Below are 17693 nucleotides of genomic sequence, written 5' to 3'. Positions count from 1 at the left end.
CAAATACAATGAACATGAGTGGCTAAGTTTCATTTTAGATAGAGGTGAATTCGAAGCCATGGACATATGTTTTATATGAATTGATTTCCTCCAGTTATTGTTTCGTAAAGCATGAATGCGATTTACTTATCTGTTTTATAGAGAACTTATTCTTGTATGTTTATTAAGGAGGCCTACTTAGTATGCATGCAGGGATTTGATGCTAGAGTATAAGAGAATTTCACCTAATCGTTATGAACTTATATTCACAATAGTAAAAGTCACTAGTCATGATTGAGTTAAGTAAATTCCTGGCAGGAGTATCATGCTTTTCATAATTATGAATGCCTCGTCAATGCTTATGATTTTCGTAGAACTTAATGATCTTTGATATGTATCTCTATCATGTTGTTGATATAGGGAACTTGATAAGAATAATTTGATTGCGTTGCTGAGTCCAATTTAATGAAATTAGGAAAACTGAGAGTTAATTAGTGTTGTTCACGATTAATTTGGAGTATTATCATTCATGGTTTATAGGAATAATAACTGGAAATCGATTTGTACGCATATGGTTTATGTGTGGAGAAGAATCTTCTAGCTAGCCTTTCACCCAATTTTCATTCACAATTTACTTTGTTTGATGCAATTTACTTTAGTTTTTTTTAATTCTTCCAAAAATCCCCATATCATTGTTTTAGTGTGAGTTAGTCAGTTTTTAGGGTTTTTGTGTCAAAATTGTGTTGATTAGCATCCCTTCTAATCCCTGGATAGAACGATCCTTATTTACTCATAGTACAATTGCATTAAAAGGGTTTAGTTTGTGTGTAAGTTTCTACCACATCAAATTTTGCCACAACAATAAGAGTAACCTTGCCTCCACGGAGCACCACCACCATGGCAGTGGAGAGTGGGACAACTCCATGGCAGCTAGGCCACAAAGTAACAATAATTGCAGCCCACGGAACAACAGCCTAGCAAGCAGCTATAAAGTAGAAAGCCCACGGGGCAGTGGCCCAGCAAACTACTGCAACATAGCCAGCCCAAGAGCCATAGGCCAGTATGTCAGGCCAGCCTAAGCCGTGTAGAAAAAAGGAAAGGCCCAGCGTCCATGCACCTCGGCAGCCCAGCATGTGCCAGCGATCTGACCAGTGCCATCGATCCAACCTGCACCCTCAATCAAGTCTACTCCTGTGGCCCACCTTACTGCCTAAATCGGTCCAAGATCGATTTAATCGTCCTAGCTTTATATTTTTGGTCCAACAATTGAACCGGGGGTATTTTTACCTTGTTTTTTGCTTATTTGATATATCTCAGCTTAAATCTCGTGCCTGGAGTCCATTACACTACCACCACTTAAGAAGACGCATATCATCTAAGCTCTTCCACCCCACATGGCAAACAACACTTGTCTCGACAAGTCATAGAGTTGACAAGCACCCTCGTGCAGTAAACGACTTTGGTGAATCAGCTTTTGCACCGTACCAAGATGCAGCATGCCCCAGATGATGTGTACTGAAGTAGGACGAAGGTAGACGACAAACCTTTTTAGCAGCGTCTTGGCAAACAGCCCCTCGACTAGCCACTAACTGAGCATTCTGACAGTGTACACTCCCGACTGGTCCCCCGAGATAGTGTATACTCTCGTCTTAACGAGCGGATGAGCGTGCACTCCTGATTAAGCCCAAGGACTAGCATACATTCATGGTTGGGGTCACACTCTGATAATCAACATGGAAAACCTTCCAAGCGAAGTGTTTATTTGCGGCTAGTCTCGCAAGGAGCATCATTCATCTCATATCGAAGTACATAACACAACAGACGAAGAGAAGCAGTCACTTAATCCGGCTCAAGTTTAACCGGCTGCTTGCAAGTAACCTGTTCGCTTGTTAGGAACGTACCACATGTGCTACAGCTGCTGTTTAAACGAGCCATGCACAAAGAAGAATAGCCTACACCAACATGTCATGACCAAGAAAAGCTAGAAGCTCCGCTGCCCTAACAAAGGAAAATTCAGAAAGAAGTTGAGAGATTCCTGACCAAACGATTGCGCGACTTCCAGCACAATGAAGCTAATGACAAAGCAACTTGATGAGACAAGAACAACATAAGCAGGTCACTTTTCATTGATAAGATCAAGCAAACAAAACCATCCCACATACACTGGCGGATACAAAGATTACTTCTGTTTCAAAAAACGCAGCAACACAGCTTAAGTGTACGCCACGAGCTGACGGGTACCAGAAGAACACTCTAGCCTAAGAATCAAGGAGAAGTCTTATTCTCAACACTAAAGACATTGCTGCACACAACCTAGTCCAAGCTAGCTCTAGCTCTGCGCTAACAGCCGCACCTACCTGCTCTGCGGTTCACAATCACACCTATCTTGCACCACTACTCCTAACCGTGCTGAAACCTACTCCGTGGATCCTAGCCGCCCTTGATTTGTCACCTCAGCTCCCAACCATGCCAATCTTGCCCTGTAGCTCCTCGCTAGGCCGACTTTCTCTCCACAACTCCCAATCAAGCCTCAAAAGAGTACACGATGAAACATCTAAGGATGGCACAATACTTAGAAAAGGTCTGGGAGTAGCTCATTGTGCTTCCCACTTACACCCTTATGCAGCCTCCAAAAGCAGTTTGAAGTCTTTAGTAGATCGCCGAACATGACCTCATAGCTGAGGATTATTTTAGTTGTGTAGCAGTCCAACTTTCCTCAGTTGCATTCGCGACATCGACTTCCATGCTCTTCAGTGTGAGGGGATAAACTAATTGTTCTCCAGTGCGAGAGGGTAAACCAATCCCCTGACACCCATATGGGTAAACTCTCTAGTGCGAGAGGAGAAACTAATTGCTCTCTAGTGTAAGAGGGTAAATCAAGCCCCCAACACCCATCTGAGTAAGCTCTCCAGTGCGAAAGGGTAAACTAATTCTCAACACCCATCTAGGTAAGCTTTCTAGTGCTAGAAGGTAAACCAATTTCCCGACATCCATCTAGGTAAGCTCTCTAATTTGGGATGATAAACCAATTCTTCGACATCCACATGGGTCTTCTATTCAATGGAAAGGGGGCAAACTGCCCATGAATTTCCATATAACTACATATTTTGATGTGATTAGTTAATGATTTTCATATTCCACAAATCTTTATTATGATGTGATGTAGGCCACACAGCTCAAATGATCGAATACTTGAATACCACCTAAGCAGCAAATGGTCAGGGGGTAGCAAGCAACGCCTAACTCAATAGCTTGACACCCAAAAAGCTAACACTCACGACCATAGAGACTCCTTAGGGCCATATTCTTTTTTTCGAAGCAGCGTGCCCAACTGAAGATTTTATGGCTAAAAGTTTTGCATGACGTTTCACAAACAAAGTTTCAAGAAAAACGAAGATGGAGTGAAGTGAAGAAAACGGTTTATTAAATTTCTAGCAAATTGATAAACTTATACGAAGGTCACCGAAATTCGACACAAGTAAACAGAGCAGATTACTCATTTAGCAGCTTGGATGACCTTGGTTTCTCCAGCAGCCATCCTGCCTTCAAGAGCCACTTCATATTCAACAGTTTGCTCACCTGACATTTCATCTTCAGCAGCTCTGATCTTGGCAGCACCATCCTCGATTACTCCATCTACAACAACTGAGAAATCAAACTAAGGCAGTTTCTTTCTTTTTGGCAAGCAGCACAGACGTGGCAGCAGCAAGAGGAGCAAGCTTTGATGCCTCTTTAGCAATCAAATGATTTCTTCTCAACTAAAGGTCTAGTAAGCAAGCTAACATACCAGAACTGTACCCTAGCGCCTCAAGCTCCGGCCTCAATTGCGCAGCTGCCCTTGGCTTCAACCAAGCTGAGCAGCCCAAATTATGGCTTATGCCACGCCACTTCCTCGGCTCATGTCGAGCCAGCCCTTGGATCCAACCAAGTTAAGGAGCCCTAAGTCATGGCCTCTGCCACACCACATCCTCGACCAATGTCGAATTGACTCCTGGCCCCTGCCAGCCGACATGCTGCACCACTTCGACAACTGCCCTGTGACAGCACCACCTAAGAAGAAGACAAAGGAAATTAAGTTTTTCTTACCTTGGTGCAGCACAGAGAAGACAAAGAAATCAACGGAAGACGGTTCTTTACACGTGCAAGCGAATAAGAATGCTAAGGGATGAGGAACAAATATTTTTTAGCTTTCTCTCTTTCTTGTAAGGATAAATAATTGCCCTTCGAAGTTGATTTAATCCCCTACTTAAGGTAGTTGATTTAATCCCCTACTTAAGGTAGGCTTAAATAGGCTTTGGTGGCGATTTATTTTCCTTTCCTAGAAGAATCTAATTCCAAGTCCAAGTGGGAATCTGCATCAAAGTTTGAGATCTATACACCTACTGCCCTTTCCTGCGAGCAGCCCAACAGGTGTAGAGGCATTTGTGGAGCCAAAAATAATACAAAAATTGTGGAGATGACATGTGAATTTTTGGACAAGAAAGACAAGATTACCCTCAAGGCACGTTGGAATTCCCAAGCACATGCAACGGACAATAAAAGCTCGATCAAGAAAGAGTCAAAGGTGATCAATATGGTATTTATTCAAATTCTTCTCAGCACTCCCCATCAATCCCTAATTGATTTTATTCAAAAGGTAACTCCTAAAACTTCCTATTTAATTTAGGAATAATTTCCATGTTAATTGCAAGATATTATTTCGCATAATATCCTGCAATGATTCACCCAATTACACCACATATGGCCGACCATTCTCCAACAAAAGGGCTGGCCAACCTCCTATAAATTCCCCTCTTATCCAACTAAAATGCTAAGCTATTTGCTACCCACAAACTCCTAAACACATTCTCTTTAGAATTCTAACTTTGGCATCGGAGATTCTTCGGATAAAGTCCCTCCCCCCATTCATTGTGGGTGTGTGAGGCTTTTGGCCATAATCTTAGGTGTTATTATTTTGCAAGTGCATTTTCATCAAAGGAGAAGATGACGTAAATTTGCATCCACATCTACTATGTCTCCCATGATACTATTTTGATACGTGTCCTCCAACTTATCCAATACTTAACACTATTAAATTTTATTATTTTGTGTTGAAACACAAATTAACAGACTTCAAACTCCAAAGCTTTCCGCCACCAAATTAGCTACAGCAAACACTCTTTTCACCGTCGCCTTCGCTGCCGACAAGCCTCCACTCTCTTCTCTGTCTCTTCAACCTCGTCAACAAAAAAAGAACAGCTATTATTAAATTGGAATCCAATCATCAACTATTTGCATCAGAGTTCGATTCGTCAGCTTCAATTCAGTTCGATTAGATTCTTCTATTGTGGTTCAATTCGATTCCTTAACCGTTAATTACTAAAATAGGAAGAATATGTGTGTATTCCCGCTAACGACTTCTATGATACCTGATCTGGTGTAGGAGAAAAAAGAGGTTTAGTGAGGTTATGGTACATGAGAATGATGAAGAAGGTCACAATGGTGGTGGTTGTTTTGTTGTGATAATTTGTTGTTGTTATTATATTCTTTGTATATTAAAGTTAACAGTATTAATTGTTTGGTTAAGTGGCTCGACATATGTCAAGTAATTAGCGAGGAAACATGAATGAGACACTAATGGAGATAGCAAACCCTATGCTGTTTTGCTCCGGTTCCTGATAGTTTGTAAAGAAGAATGCATGACTCTGATTCCTGGATACTATGATTCCTGCTTATTCCGATTTCTAGTTAGTTTGATTCGTTCTTACCCTAATTCTTGATTAATAAACATGTTAATATATAACGTAAAACAAAAAGTAAATAAAAACAAAAACAAAAAAAGTTGTTAATTGGGCATATTGTTTAATTAGTTACACAAGAGCAAGTTTTCAAGCTTAGTACTAGCTGTTGACTTGTAATTAAAAAGAGGAAGATTAAAAAACTTGGCCTAGTTTCTAACTTCCAGTCAAACATAAAAACTATGTAATCTACATGCTGAGGAACCCTACGCATGATATCCAACTTTTTTTTTATTGTCTCCAATAGTCAGGTTTCTTCCTTGTGTTTTTAAATGCGCAGCATCCTATACTATAGACAAGCACGAGGAAGCCAAGGAATACAATTTTGAGAAAGTGCATCCTCTTCCAGGTATCCAGTAGTTGTTCCAAAGTTCCAGCCTTGCAAGAATCGCAGTTGTAGCACAAAACCTTTGGGTCGTTGTTCCATGCTTTGCAGTCAGGGCTGGAAGAAGTGCTGTTATTCCTTATCCACACGGTGGGGCTCTTATAACTAAATCCACACTCGGCTAATGGCTTACAGCAACCAGCCTGCAAATCATAAACATCCACATTATTTATCTGCAGTATATAGGAATAGGATCAAGGGACAAACATTTTGACAAATATTTTTACACTTTTTTCAAACCTTTGGATTACAAAATATCCAATGGTTCATATTCATTCATTAAATGACATGGATGCTTAAGTGGATTTTAACTAATATTAAACATAAAATTAAAATTAAAAAAGCATAAAATATGGAAGGTAATTAAAAATCAAATTAAAAAGGAAGAAACCCTAGTTTTAAGCTTGCAAACAAGAAAGGAGGTAGAACTCCATTGATTCGAAGTATTGCAACCTTCATTTCCCTCTTTGTCGATGAGGTCTGCAACTTTCATAGGATTGATATGAAATTTTGATGACTTCTACAACAAATCAAGCTATTAGTCTCTTAAATCTTCATTACGTAAGCAAAACGTACAAAACCCTAAACTGTATATTATTGTTCATATATGTAGGGTGATTAAATTAGGTTTTTTATAAAATGAAAAAGGAGATTTTCATCCAAGGCATTGCAGGGAGGGGGATGGATGTTACAGTATTTTCCTGTTTTTGTTTTTGTTTTTCTTATTTTTTGATTTTTTACGCTAGGTTCAAAGTTTGATTATTAGTTTTTTCAATTTTATCCTATTAGATATTAATTTTTAATTTAGATTAGTGTTTTCTTATCATCCAAGTCATTTAATGTTTAAAACTCTCCACATCACTGTTAATCTAGACCGTTGAATGTTATAAAATCTAAAGGCTACAAGGAAGTGCAAAAAAGTTTGTCAAAATATTTGTCCCTTGATATATATATATATATATATGGAAAAATTAGTATCCGGTCCTTAGTTTCTAATATTCATTGACTAAGACCTTATTAGTTTTTAGATTTTTATCAAAGTCCCTAACATTAATATATTAGTGAATAATGTGTAAGTTACATAATTTTTATAATAAAAATTAGTAATTGATTTAGAGTTTTAATACTCACACCCTTATTAAACTCCTATTAATTTCAATTCAAACATTTTCAAAGTATAAAAAATAAAATCAGAATAAGTTTGTACCCATTAAATTTTTATAAAAGAATGATATGTACCCATTCTTAAATATGCCAATTTGTTATATGAAAAATGTACCCTTTTTTTAATATAAAATGTATCCATTTTTCATGTAAAATTAATTCAATCTTTTCTCTAATCCATTTTTTAAAGGGAACATTAATGAAAAGCTCCCGGTACTGTTCACTTTAATGAAAAACCACATTTTTACACTAAAAAGTCCTGGTACTATTCACTTTACCATTTATTTTGTCTTTATTGTTAAAACTCGAAGTTTTCAAACATTTTTCATTATTTTTCCTTTTTTTAAACTTATATAAGTACATTCTATTTCGTTGATTTAAGAATGTATCCATGTCAAGTTTAATAGAATAAATGCTTAATAATTATTAAGCCTAATGTCTTCTTTTTCTTTTTTTTTCTTTTTTTTTTTTGTGTTTTTGAAAAATGTACCCATGTTTTGGTTAGTTTTTTATGAACGTACCCATGTATACACATATAATATATTGGAGGGTATAATTTATCTTTAATATTTGTAATCCCATAAATTATGAGTTCTTATTTAGAATCTCATTAATATAAAAAACTACAAATTTTATTTTTAGTTTAAAAATAAAATAACCTACATAGAAATGCATTATTATATTAATATCAGATAGAAATGCATTATTACATTAATATCAGAAACTTCGATCAAAAACTAAAAATCACAAAGGTTTTAATCAAAGAACATTGATAGTGTGTGTGTGTGTGCGCGCGCGCGCGTGCATCCTGAAAGTAAAGTAATTGAGGGCCAAAGAAATAATGACATGGTAATTAGGTATAATTAATCAATAAATTTATAAATAAACATAATACTGCATACCATAATGGGGGGCAACTCCTTCATATTGAACTCCTGGATTTTAGTATCATTTTTGGGCATATAATTGCATGCTTGGCTAACAACGAGACAGTTCTTGAGGCTATCCCAACCCTTTCCTTGAACTGTATTCTGCAACCACTCTGCGTAACCGCTGAGCTTGTACTCCTTCAGCTCTGTACCAGGAACCCTAGTTCCACCGCCTGATTTCCAAATGATAAAGAAGGATATGGCATAAATGCTCATGAGTCCGATGAGGAGGAGGAGCATTACTAAGAGGTAGATCCAGAGGAGCCAAGAAATACGACAACACGCACTGATTATGCCTACGATGGACATCACCATGATCAACACGCCCAACACGAGGACAGGCAGCCTAAAAACCTCCAAGCACTGTCCAGCCGCATTTACCCTATACAGCTGCACACCGACAATGACGATTGGAACCGATATCAGGAAGGTGAGGATGTTGAGAAGGCCTAACAGGTTGTTTGCTAGATTCATTCTGATAGATGTTATCCCCTATTATTCGAGACCCTAACTCCCCAAAACCATGAGAGGTTGAGCCTAAAAAATGAAGCAGAAATAGATGAAGAAACAACACCAATAGATTGTAGGGAGAAGGTTGAATATATATTGTGGAATTCACGAAATGTTATCGGAGATTATACCGTGCGTCCGTACGTATTTGAATCTGTCAACCAGATTTTTCTTCTATTTTTAGCCAGTATGGTCAACTAAAAGTCATACTCGGATCAAAATAGAATCACTACCAAAATCCGGGAAAAGAAACCTAGTTTAAGAGATCGATAGGCACTTGGAAAATATGGATCTAATCATACACTGTGTGGTAGAAAATTTCCAGCATCTTTAGTCTTAACGAAAAAGTACCTGTAAAACAATCAACACCTTTGATAAAAGACCAAAGTCTTGCGCCCACGAGGAGTTGGGGGAGGTTTGGCCAATAGAACTCCGATGCCTAAGTTTCTTGGAAAATAGTGAGTGTTTAGGGCTTGTATGCATAGCAAAAGCATACCAAAATTGGTGGAGATAGAGGAGTTTATAGGAGGTAGTGGCTAACCATGGTGTAGGTTTTGCCTTACACATGGCGACCTACTATTAGCCAAGTTATGTCATACGTAGGATGCGCAAGGAAATGATATTTCTAAGATATTAATTAGGAGATAATATCTTAGAATAATGGTGAAAATATCCCTAATTGATTGTAATAGGGATTCCTTACTTGAGAGAGTTGGTTCAATTGGGAATGTATTAAAGATATGTTTTAGTAATTAATCCTATCTTTCATGCTTTTGACTTCTCCACACCATGAGCAGGGGAGCCTTGAGCAGTTGTAGTGTGTTGTTTGCACTTCTAGGGATGATGAGCTATAGGTGGGAATATAAATGTGCCTTACCCATTTAATGAGGGCAATCTTGTCTTTCTTGAACAAAAGGCCATGTGTCGCCTCCAAGATTATTGGGGTTATTTTTGGTTCCACAAATAACGTCACACCTACTGGGCTACTCGCAGGAAAGAGTAGTAGGTGTAGAAATCCCAAACTGCTTAGGTAAGTAGAGAGTTGGTTCCCAATTTGATGTAGATACTTAAACTAGGAGATAAATTCTTTAGGAAAGGGAAACCAATTGCCACCAATACTTACTTGATTCTGCCTTAAGCAGGGGGTTAAATAAATTTGAAGAACAATCTTTATCCTTACAAGAAAGAGAGGAAGCTAGAGGAAATATATTCCCCCTCCCCTAGCTTTCTTCTTTGCTTGTCTTTGCAAACAATTGTTTCTCGTTGTTCTTTTTCTTCTCTGCGCCACACCAAGGTAAAAAAAAAATATTTTCGTTGTCTTCTTCTTTGGTAGTGTTGTCGCGGGGCAGCTGTCAAGGTGGTGTGGCGCATCGGCTTACAAGCGGCAGGAAGCCGGCTCGACTGGGGCCAAGGTTAATGGCTAGCGCGAGCTAGGAAGTGTTGAAGGCATTAGAAGAATGGCACAAGCCTTCTGCCTACTGGCTACTGGTGGAGAATAGTTTGGGCTGCAGGACTGGCCTATTGGATTGATGAAGGTGGAGGCTGAAGGAAAAATTTTGTCCTAGCTAAGAACATGCATGAACATTTGAATACATAGGCATACTAATAACACTTTAAAGTAGGCATGCATTCAAAAACAATTCATAAAACCCATGACTTTCAAAGCCTATTATATGGTGAACCATAAGACTCTTTAACAATATTAAAGAGAATAAGAATTTAGAGATTCTTTACCCTTGAAGCTCATCCTTGATTACACAAGGGATTCACCCAAGTGGAGGGCCTTCAAGTCACCTCCTTGCTCCTTGGATCTTCCTTGTGATTTCCTCCCTTTTAGTGCTCCTTTTCTTCTTTGAGGATTTGAGGATTTGTTCTCCAAAAACACCAAAGGTTTGGTGTCTCTCTAAGTCTCCACACCAAAGACGTAGTGTGAAGATGAAATGGATGACTTAGGGAAGAAGAAGATTGCTAGATTTTCCTCCCCTAAGTGGCCGGCCTCTATGTAGAAAATGAGAGAATATGTTTCACCCAAATTCAATTAGAAAACCCTAATTTGAAACAAAGCTATAATGTTGATTTTATACTTCATTTCATGTGAGTGGCAAACTTGTAATTAATACAAGTTTGCTACCCCTCACCCTTATGGCCGAAAATATGTTGTTATTGGGCTTAATTGCCCATTTTGTTTTAGTTGTCATACAACTTAAACATAATGGGCCTTGTGGACCAAAACGTTTTTGTGCCCCGAAGCCCAAAACCAACTTAAACGCCCAATACGAACGTTTCGTATAATTAATTAACTATTTAATTAATCTTGACCATTCTTCAATTAAACCATTTAATTGCTTATCCATTTCATATAATTTCTTCACTTATATCCTTACTCGGTGTACGATCCATTAGGTTCCAATTAGCGAGGTAGTGGGCGATGTTACTCTTAACGATCGATTGTGAATTGAAACCACATTTCAATTCTCCCTTAAAATTAGTGTTTGCTAATCTTTAGGGCTTCCACAAACCATGGGTGACGCCTAGCAGCATGTCATGGTTACCCAAGCTAAGTAGAAGTGGTTGGAGAACCTATCCAGTTACAACTACAATGCAATACGGTCCTTCTCTAATACAATACTCTTAATCACATTGTTTAAGTGATAGTTTGTTTCATGTCTACTATCCAATGTGATATTTCTCTATATGATTCAATTGAATAAGATTTGGAACAACCTTCCTTAGTCATATTCATATGCTTTGGCCAAAGACTCTCGAATCATATCTTAGAGTATTCTCCTTCCACCATGGAAGGTTAGAGATCCCTTGTTGTGCATTCATATGCCTACATGACTAGATAGCTTGACCCCAACAATGCCGTGGACACTCCAATGGAATGTCGTTGACATAATCAAAGATCAAGGACCTAACCATTAGACATCAATGATGCCTCAGGTCAAAGGACTACTTTGCATATTGCAACTATTGAGTTCTCACATGACATGTATGTTCGAACTCTCGTTTGATCGTTGTTCAGTGTACTCGATTACTCTTTCGAGCACCTATGTGTTTGCCTTAGTGTCCAACACCAAATGACTTGAGACTAGTTCATACTCAGGCTTGAGTCGACATAACACATACTAACCTTAGCGGATTGTCAATGCCCAATTGGCAATCCTATGGCTAGGAACGTTTTAGGAATGAACATAAGAGAAAGGTCTCGTTAATTTAACTAACTTAAATCACTTCTCTCTTAGATCAAATACATTCCTTGGATTCCCTTATTGCTTAAACACAAGATACTATAAATAGTGATTAACAATAAGCTTTGCCCTCTATTAAACATATAAAAGTTTAACACAATAAGTATTCCAAAAAGCTATTACATCAAATGAGTGGCTTTGTGGGCATACTTCCAACAATCTCCCACTTGCACTCAAAGCCATCTTCCCATGTATCTAATACCCATCTTTTCCATATGACGGTCAAGTTGGATTTGAGACATTGGCTTCGTTAGTGGATCTGCTACGTTATTGGCTGAAGCAACTTTGAGGATGTTAACTTTCCCCTCGGCAGCATATCTTCTAATGATATTAAAGCGCCTATCAAAATGCTTGTTCTTTTGATGTGCCCTGGGTTCCTTGGCTTGAGTTATCGCCCCACTATTATCACAGTACAAAGTTACTGGTGATGTAATGGTTGGAACCACTCCAAGTTCAGTGATGAACTTCTTCATCCAGAACGCTTCTTTGCCGGCTTCAGCTGCAGCGACATATTCAGCCTTTGTCGTGGAATCAGCAATTACACTTTGTTTCTTGCTTTTCCAGCTGACAGCCCCACCATTCAGAGTGAATACATATCCGGAGTTGGAACTTCTATCATCGACGTCAGATTGGAAATCTGCGTCTGTATAGCCTTCCACTCGCAACTCTATCGCTCCTCCATAAATGAGGAACATGTCCTTAGTTCTTCTTAAGTACTTAAGGACCGTCTTGACAGCTGCCCAGTGTTCTGATCCTGGGTTAGATTGATATCGACTAGTAATGCTCACAGCATATGCGATATCAGGCCTTGTGCATATCATGGCATACATAAGACTTCCTATGGCGGAAGCATAAGGAATCATATTCATATGCCGTATCTCTTCAGGAGTCTTAGGTCCCATGGACTTAGAAAGATGAATTCCATGTCCCATAGGAAGAATACCTTTCTTAGATTGCTCCATCTGGAACCTACTTAGCACCTTATCAATGTACATAGATTGGGATAATCCAATTAATTTTCTGGATCTATCACGATAGAGCTTTATCCCAAGTACATAAGATGCATCTCCTAAATCTTTCATGTGGAAGGTTTTGGACAACCACACTTTTACAGAAGAAAGTACTGCAGTGTCATTCCCGAATAGTAATATGTCATCTACATATAACACTAGGAATACAACTGCTTCCCCAACGACTTTTTGATAAACACAATTGTCGTCTTCGTTTTGAGTAAAACCAAACGATTTGATTTCAGTATCAAAACGAATGTTCCAGCTCCTGGAGGCTTGCTTAAGTCCATAAATGGACCTTTGAAGCTTGCATACCTTAGTCTTTTCAAACTTGGACACGAAACCTTCGGGTTGAGCCATATAAAGCTCTTCCTCTAGGTAGCTGTTCAGAAAGGCTGTCTTCACGTCCATTTGCTAGATTTCATAATCATGGTACGCAGCTATAGCAAGCAAAATCCGAATGGACTTAATCATTGCTACAGGAGAAAAGGTTTCTTCATAGTCAATCCCTTCTCTTTGCCTGTAACCCTTGGCTACTAGTCTAGCCTTATAAGTCTCCACGTTCCCATCAACGCCTATTTTCCTCTTGAAGATCCATTTGTTTCCAACAGGTACTATACCTTCTGCAGGGTCTACAAGAGTCCAGACTTGATTTTGATACATGGAATCCATCTCGGATTTCATGGCCTCTTGCCATCTCTTTGAATCAATGTCGGACATTGCTTCAGTGTAGTCTCTAGGGTCTTCCTTTGTGTCATTGTCACCTAGAAGGTACAATTCCCCAAAGTCTTTGTCTATTCCATACCTCCTAGGTGGCTTATTAACCCGTTCAGATCTACGTGGAGCTAGGGGTTCAGGAACAGGGTTGTCAACATGTCGTGTGCTTGTTTGTGGTTCATCATTAATCTCATTAATTTCCATCTTTTTACTTATAGTTCCTTTGAGAACAAATTCGTCCTCTAGAAACTTAGCAGTTCTGGCGACAAAGACTTTCTGGTTGTCAGGATGGTAGAACTCATATCCCATAGTTTCTCTAGGATATCCCACAAAATAGCACCTTACTGATCTCGCTTCAAGCTTAGTAGCTTCAAGCTTCTTGACATATGCTTCACAACCCCAAATCTTAATGTGATTAAGACTTGGCTTTCTTCCATGCCATATCTCATAGGGCGTTTGTGAAACTGATTTGGAAGGTACTCTATTAAGCAAGTAAGCTGCTGTATATAGAGCGTATCCCCAGAATGTTACTGGCAGATCAGCGGAACTCATCATAGAACGAACCATGTTCATCAAGGTTCGATTTCTCCTTTCAGAAACTCCATTAAGTTGTGGAGTTCCCGGTGGAGTCCACTGTGATATTATTCCACACTCTTTGAGATAATCTAGGAATTCATTACTCAGATATTCACCCCCTCGATCTGATCTTAGGATCTTTATCTGTTTCCCAGTTTGCTTCTCAACTTCATTCTTGAATTCTTTGAACCTTTCAAAGGATTCTGACTTGTACTTCATAAGATACACATAGCCAAACCGAGAGTGATCGTCGGTGAATGTGATATAGTAGGAGAAGTCTCCTCTCGACGTAGTAGACATAGGTCCACATACGTCAGTGTGGATTAACCCTAGAATTTCAGTGGCACGCTCTCCCTTCCCAGTGAATGGAGATTTGGTCATCTTCCCTTTCAAGCAACATTCACAAGTACCCATCTGGTCATTACCTAACGGGCGGAAATATCCGTCTTTCGACATCTTGCGAATCTTATCAAGGTTCACATGTCCAAGTTTAAGATGCCACATCTTTTCTTGATTAACTTCTTCTCTAGCCCTTTTGGGTTTTGAGGTATTCCCGCTTTCAATACAGTGCAAACCACTATTCGTCTCTTGGTGAAAAAGTCCCTCTATCATATTACCATGAGAGATAATACGACCGTTCAAGTATAAAGTGCAACTCATTTTGTCAAACAATACTGAGTGCCCATCTCGTAAAAGTTTAGAGATAGAAATCAAATTCTTTATACATGAAGGAAAATATAAACAATTTTTAAGTTCCAAGACTTCCCCAGAGGGTAGTTTAAGCATATAGGTGCCTATTGCTTTTGCAGAGATTTTAGTGCCGTTCCCAACTCGCACAACTATCTCCCCATTGCGCAGTGTCTTGCTCTCTGCTAGTCCCTGCATCGTATTACAGATATGTTGACTAGCGCCTGAATCAAATATCCAGGAATTGGAGCTCACTGTAAAAGCACTTTCTATGACCGAAATAGTCTCTTCAAAAGTTCGTGTCATAAGGCTCGCAATGCGCACCCTGTATTTCTTCTTCCAACGTTCATCCTTTCCACAATGAAAGCATGTTCCTTTGGATTTCTTTGCCTTCTTCTTATGTAACCTCTTCCTTGTTTTTGCATTCTCACTCCCACTGTCCTTTTTGAAACATTTTTCAAATTTACAGCACATGTCAATCATCTCGTTAAAAGTATGATCGAATCTATTCACTTTATAGTTTACAATAAACTTAGTGAAATCATCCGAGAGATATGCAAGGAAAAAGTCTTAGGCCATTTTGTCAAGTATAATGGTGGGTAGTATTTTAGGCATGTCGTTAACTACATAACATAACAGAAATGGTATTAGATTGTTGATTAACTACTTGATTGGGTCTTGAATCAAATAGTACCACCCGCTATTTTTGGCAAATTCCATATCCCTCAATAGAATCCGAGAGTTATGTTGAACTCTTAGCAGGGTATGGGAGACTCACCATTACCAAGCCCACCTCACGATGATACGATGTTGGTTAGCAAAAATAATGATGAGAGAATAACGCTTTACTCATTTACAACGTTTGTAATTACCCATCTTGTTTGGCCTCTAGAGAATGTTGCCTCACGATGATACGATGTTGGCACCATTGCACTTAGTTAAGTTATTCCCACCATGCTTAGTTCATGTAGGGGTTCAAGAATAACCTCACGATGATACGATGTTGGCTATCCTCATTGCCTACACTTACCTCATCATATGTTTATGGACTCCTCTTGAGTGTAAGCATGCACTTTGTACTCCCCCATGATAGGGTGAAGCCGGTGTACAAGTCACAAACGATTGGAGCCCACCACGGTGGAAGGCCTACGAAGAAATGTTCAAAACACCTCTCGTTTATCAACTTAATATTCGTTTGTTGAGGGAGTAGTTTTGGGCTACATCAAAACATTTTAATCATATTAAAAGAACATGGCCCTATCATAACTATTGGTCCAAGTTAATATGAATTAGTAGCATATAATACTCCCACTGTTTCGTTGAAACAAGCGAGACTATATGGAACTACTAACGAACGCATTGCATCCTCATATGGACTATATAGTCATATTAGGTTTTAGGATGATTATGAACCGTTTGATTTGATCCAACACGAGCCTTGTGTTGGACCTTGGGTTTAAGGTAGATAGTTGTTGATTTTAGTTACGCGTTTAATCCAATTAAACCGTTATTTCCTATTGGGCGTTGGACCCAACTATTCCAATTTGCATACATATAAACAAAGAGGAATACATGAAATAATAAGAAGGGCTTATGCCCTTTTACAACACAAATAATGGGCTTATGCCCTTTACAACAAATTGAAGGACTTATGCCCAATACAACAACTTGAATTAATCAAATTACATTCAAATCTACATTACTTAAAACCCAAGCATTCATAATGTAAATCGGCCAATCACATAGCTCAATTATCGAGGCCTTTGGTTCATAATCACCCTTTTCTTAATTAACTAAATTAACTAAGAAAGCAACTTTAAACAATTGGTTTTTGGATCCATAGAATTGATTTAAATGGAACTAAATATAATGAAAATCCAATTCTCATTAAAGAGACAAAACAATTTTTGTTCTCATTTTATTTGGGCCATTTTGCAAAACACAAACTTTTGGGCCAAAATTCAAATATACAAAAGTATCAACATTTTATATAATTGCACAAAAGTACCCCACTAGAGGGGTGGCCGGCCATCATTGAGATTTTTGATAAAAAAAATTTTGTAAGTGGATTTTGATGGGTGAGATTAAAGATGGTGGGGATGGTTTGAAAAGAAAATATATCTTTGACATAATTAAAGCCATTTAATCATTTCTCACCAATAATCATCACCCATCAATTAATAATCAAAACTTTATGAAAAACAAAAAACTTTTGAATCAAAACTTCAAAAATTTTTGTTCTTGGCAAGAACTTCAAGAACATTGAAGAACACTCATGAAAACTCATAATAGCTCCATGAATGTTTTTCACTTACCAAAACTCAATTTTTCACAACTCAAAAGAGGGTTAATATCCTAGGGTACTTAGGGGTTCCAAAAAGCACATTAAAACCATTTTAACAAGGCTAACAAGAACCCAAAAACTCACCCTTTGGATTTGGCCGAAAATCCCAAAACACTTGGCACCAACTATTAGTTCCATTATTCATGCTTTAATGAAATACATCTACAACATTTGAGATGCTAAATTTTCAAGCAAAATTTATATTCAAAGCAAGAACAAAGCTTGTAACATTTACAACACTTAAATCACAAAATATGAAAAATCACAAAACCCAAAAGGATCCACCATAAACTAGGCCTAGGCTCTGATACCACTTGAAGGAAAAATTTTGTCCTAGCTAAGAACATGCATGAACATTTGAATA

At 38.3% G+C, this 17693-nt stretch overlaps 2 protein-coding genes across 2 annotated transcripts; both read right to left on the bottom strand.

The window, feature by feature from the left end:
- Nucleotides 1–5810: 5810 nt before the first annotated feature.
- Nucleotides 5811–8785, bottom strand: LOC137730593 (tetraspanin-8-like). Its single transcript, XM_068469580.1, has 2 exons — nt 8208–8785; nt 5811–6284 (listed from the first exon to the last, which is right to left on the bottom strand). Exons 1-2 carry the CDS (start codon nt 8706–8708, stop codon nt 5988–5990), a joined length of 798 nt encoding a protein of 265 aa, XP_068325681.1. The 5' UTR covers nt 8709–8785; the 3' UTR covers nt 5811–5987.
- A 3383-nt stretch (nt 8786–12168) lies between these two features.
- On the bottom strand, nt 12169–12957 carry LOC137732862 (secreted RxLR effector protein 161-like). Its single transcript, XM_068472123.1, has one exon. The coding sequence runs from the start codon at nt 12955–12957 to the stop codon at nt 12169–12171; it is 789 nt and encodes a 262-aa protein (XP_068328224.1).
- Nucleotides 12958–17693: the final 4736 nt, after the last annotated feature.

This window comes from Pyrus communis, chromosome 4 (genome assembly GCF_963583255.1).
Source record: "Pyrus communis chromosome 4, drPyrComm1.1, whole genome shotgun sequence".
In the NCBI taxonomy this organism is placed as follows: Eukaryota; Viridiplantae; Streptophyta; class Magnoliopsida; order Rosales; family Rosaceae; genus Pyrus; species Pyrus communis.
This window is presented reverse-complemented; position numbering and strand designations above follow the sequence as displayed.

What these genes read in the sequence shown, in the direction of transcription:
- LOC137732862 (XM_068472123.1), bottom strand. Translation starts at nt 12,957, where the DNA reads ATGGAGCAATCTAAGAAAGGTATTCTTCCTATGGGACATGGAATTCAT.
- LOC137730593 (XM_068469580.1), bottom strand. Translation starts at nt 8,708, where the DNA reads ATGAATCTAGCAAACAACCTGTTAGGCCTTCTCAACATCCTCACCTTC. An exon ending in AGGAGTTGCCCCCCATTATG is followed by an intron (nt 6,285 to 8,207) that starts GTATGCAGTATT and finishes TATGATTTGCAG; the next exon opens with GCTGGTTGCTGTAAGCCATT.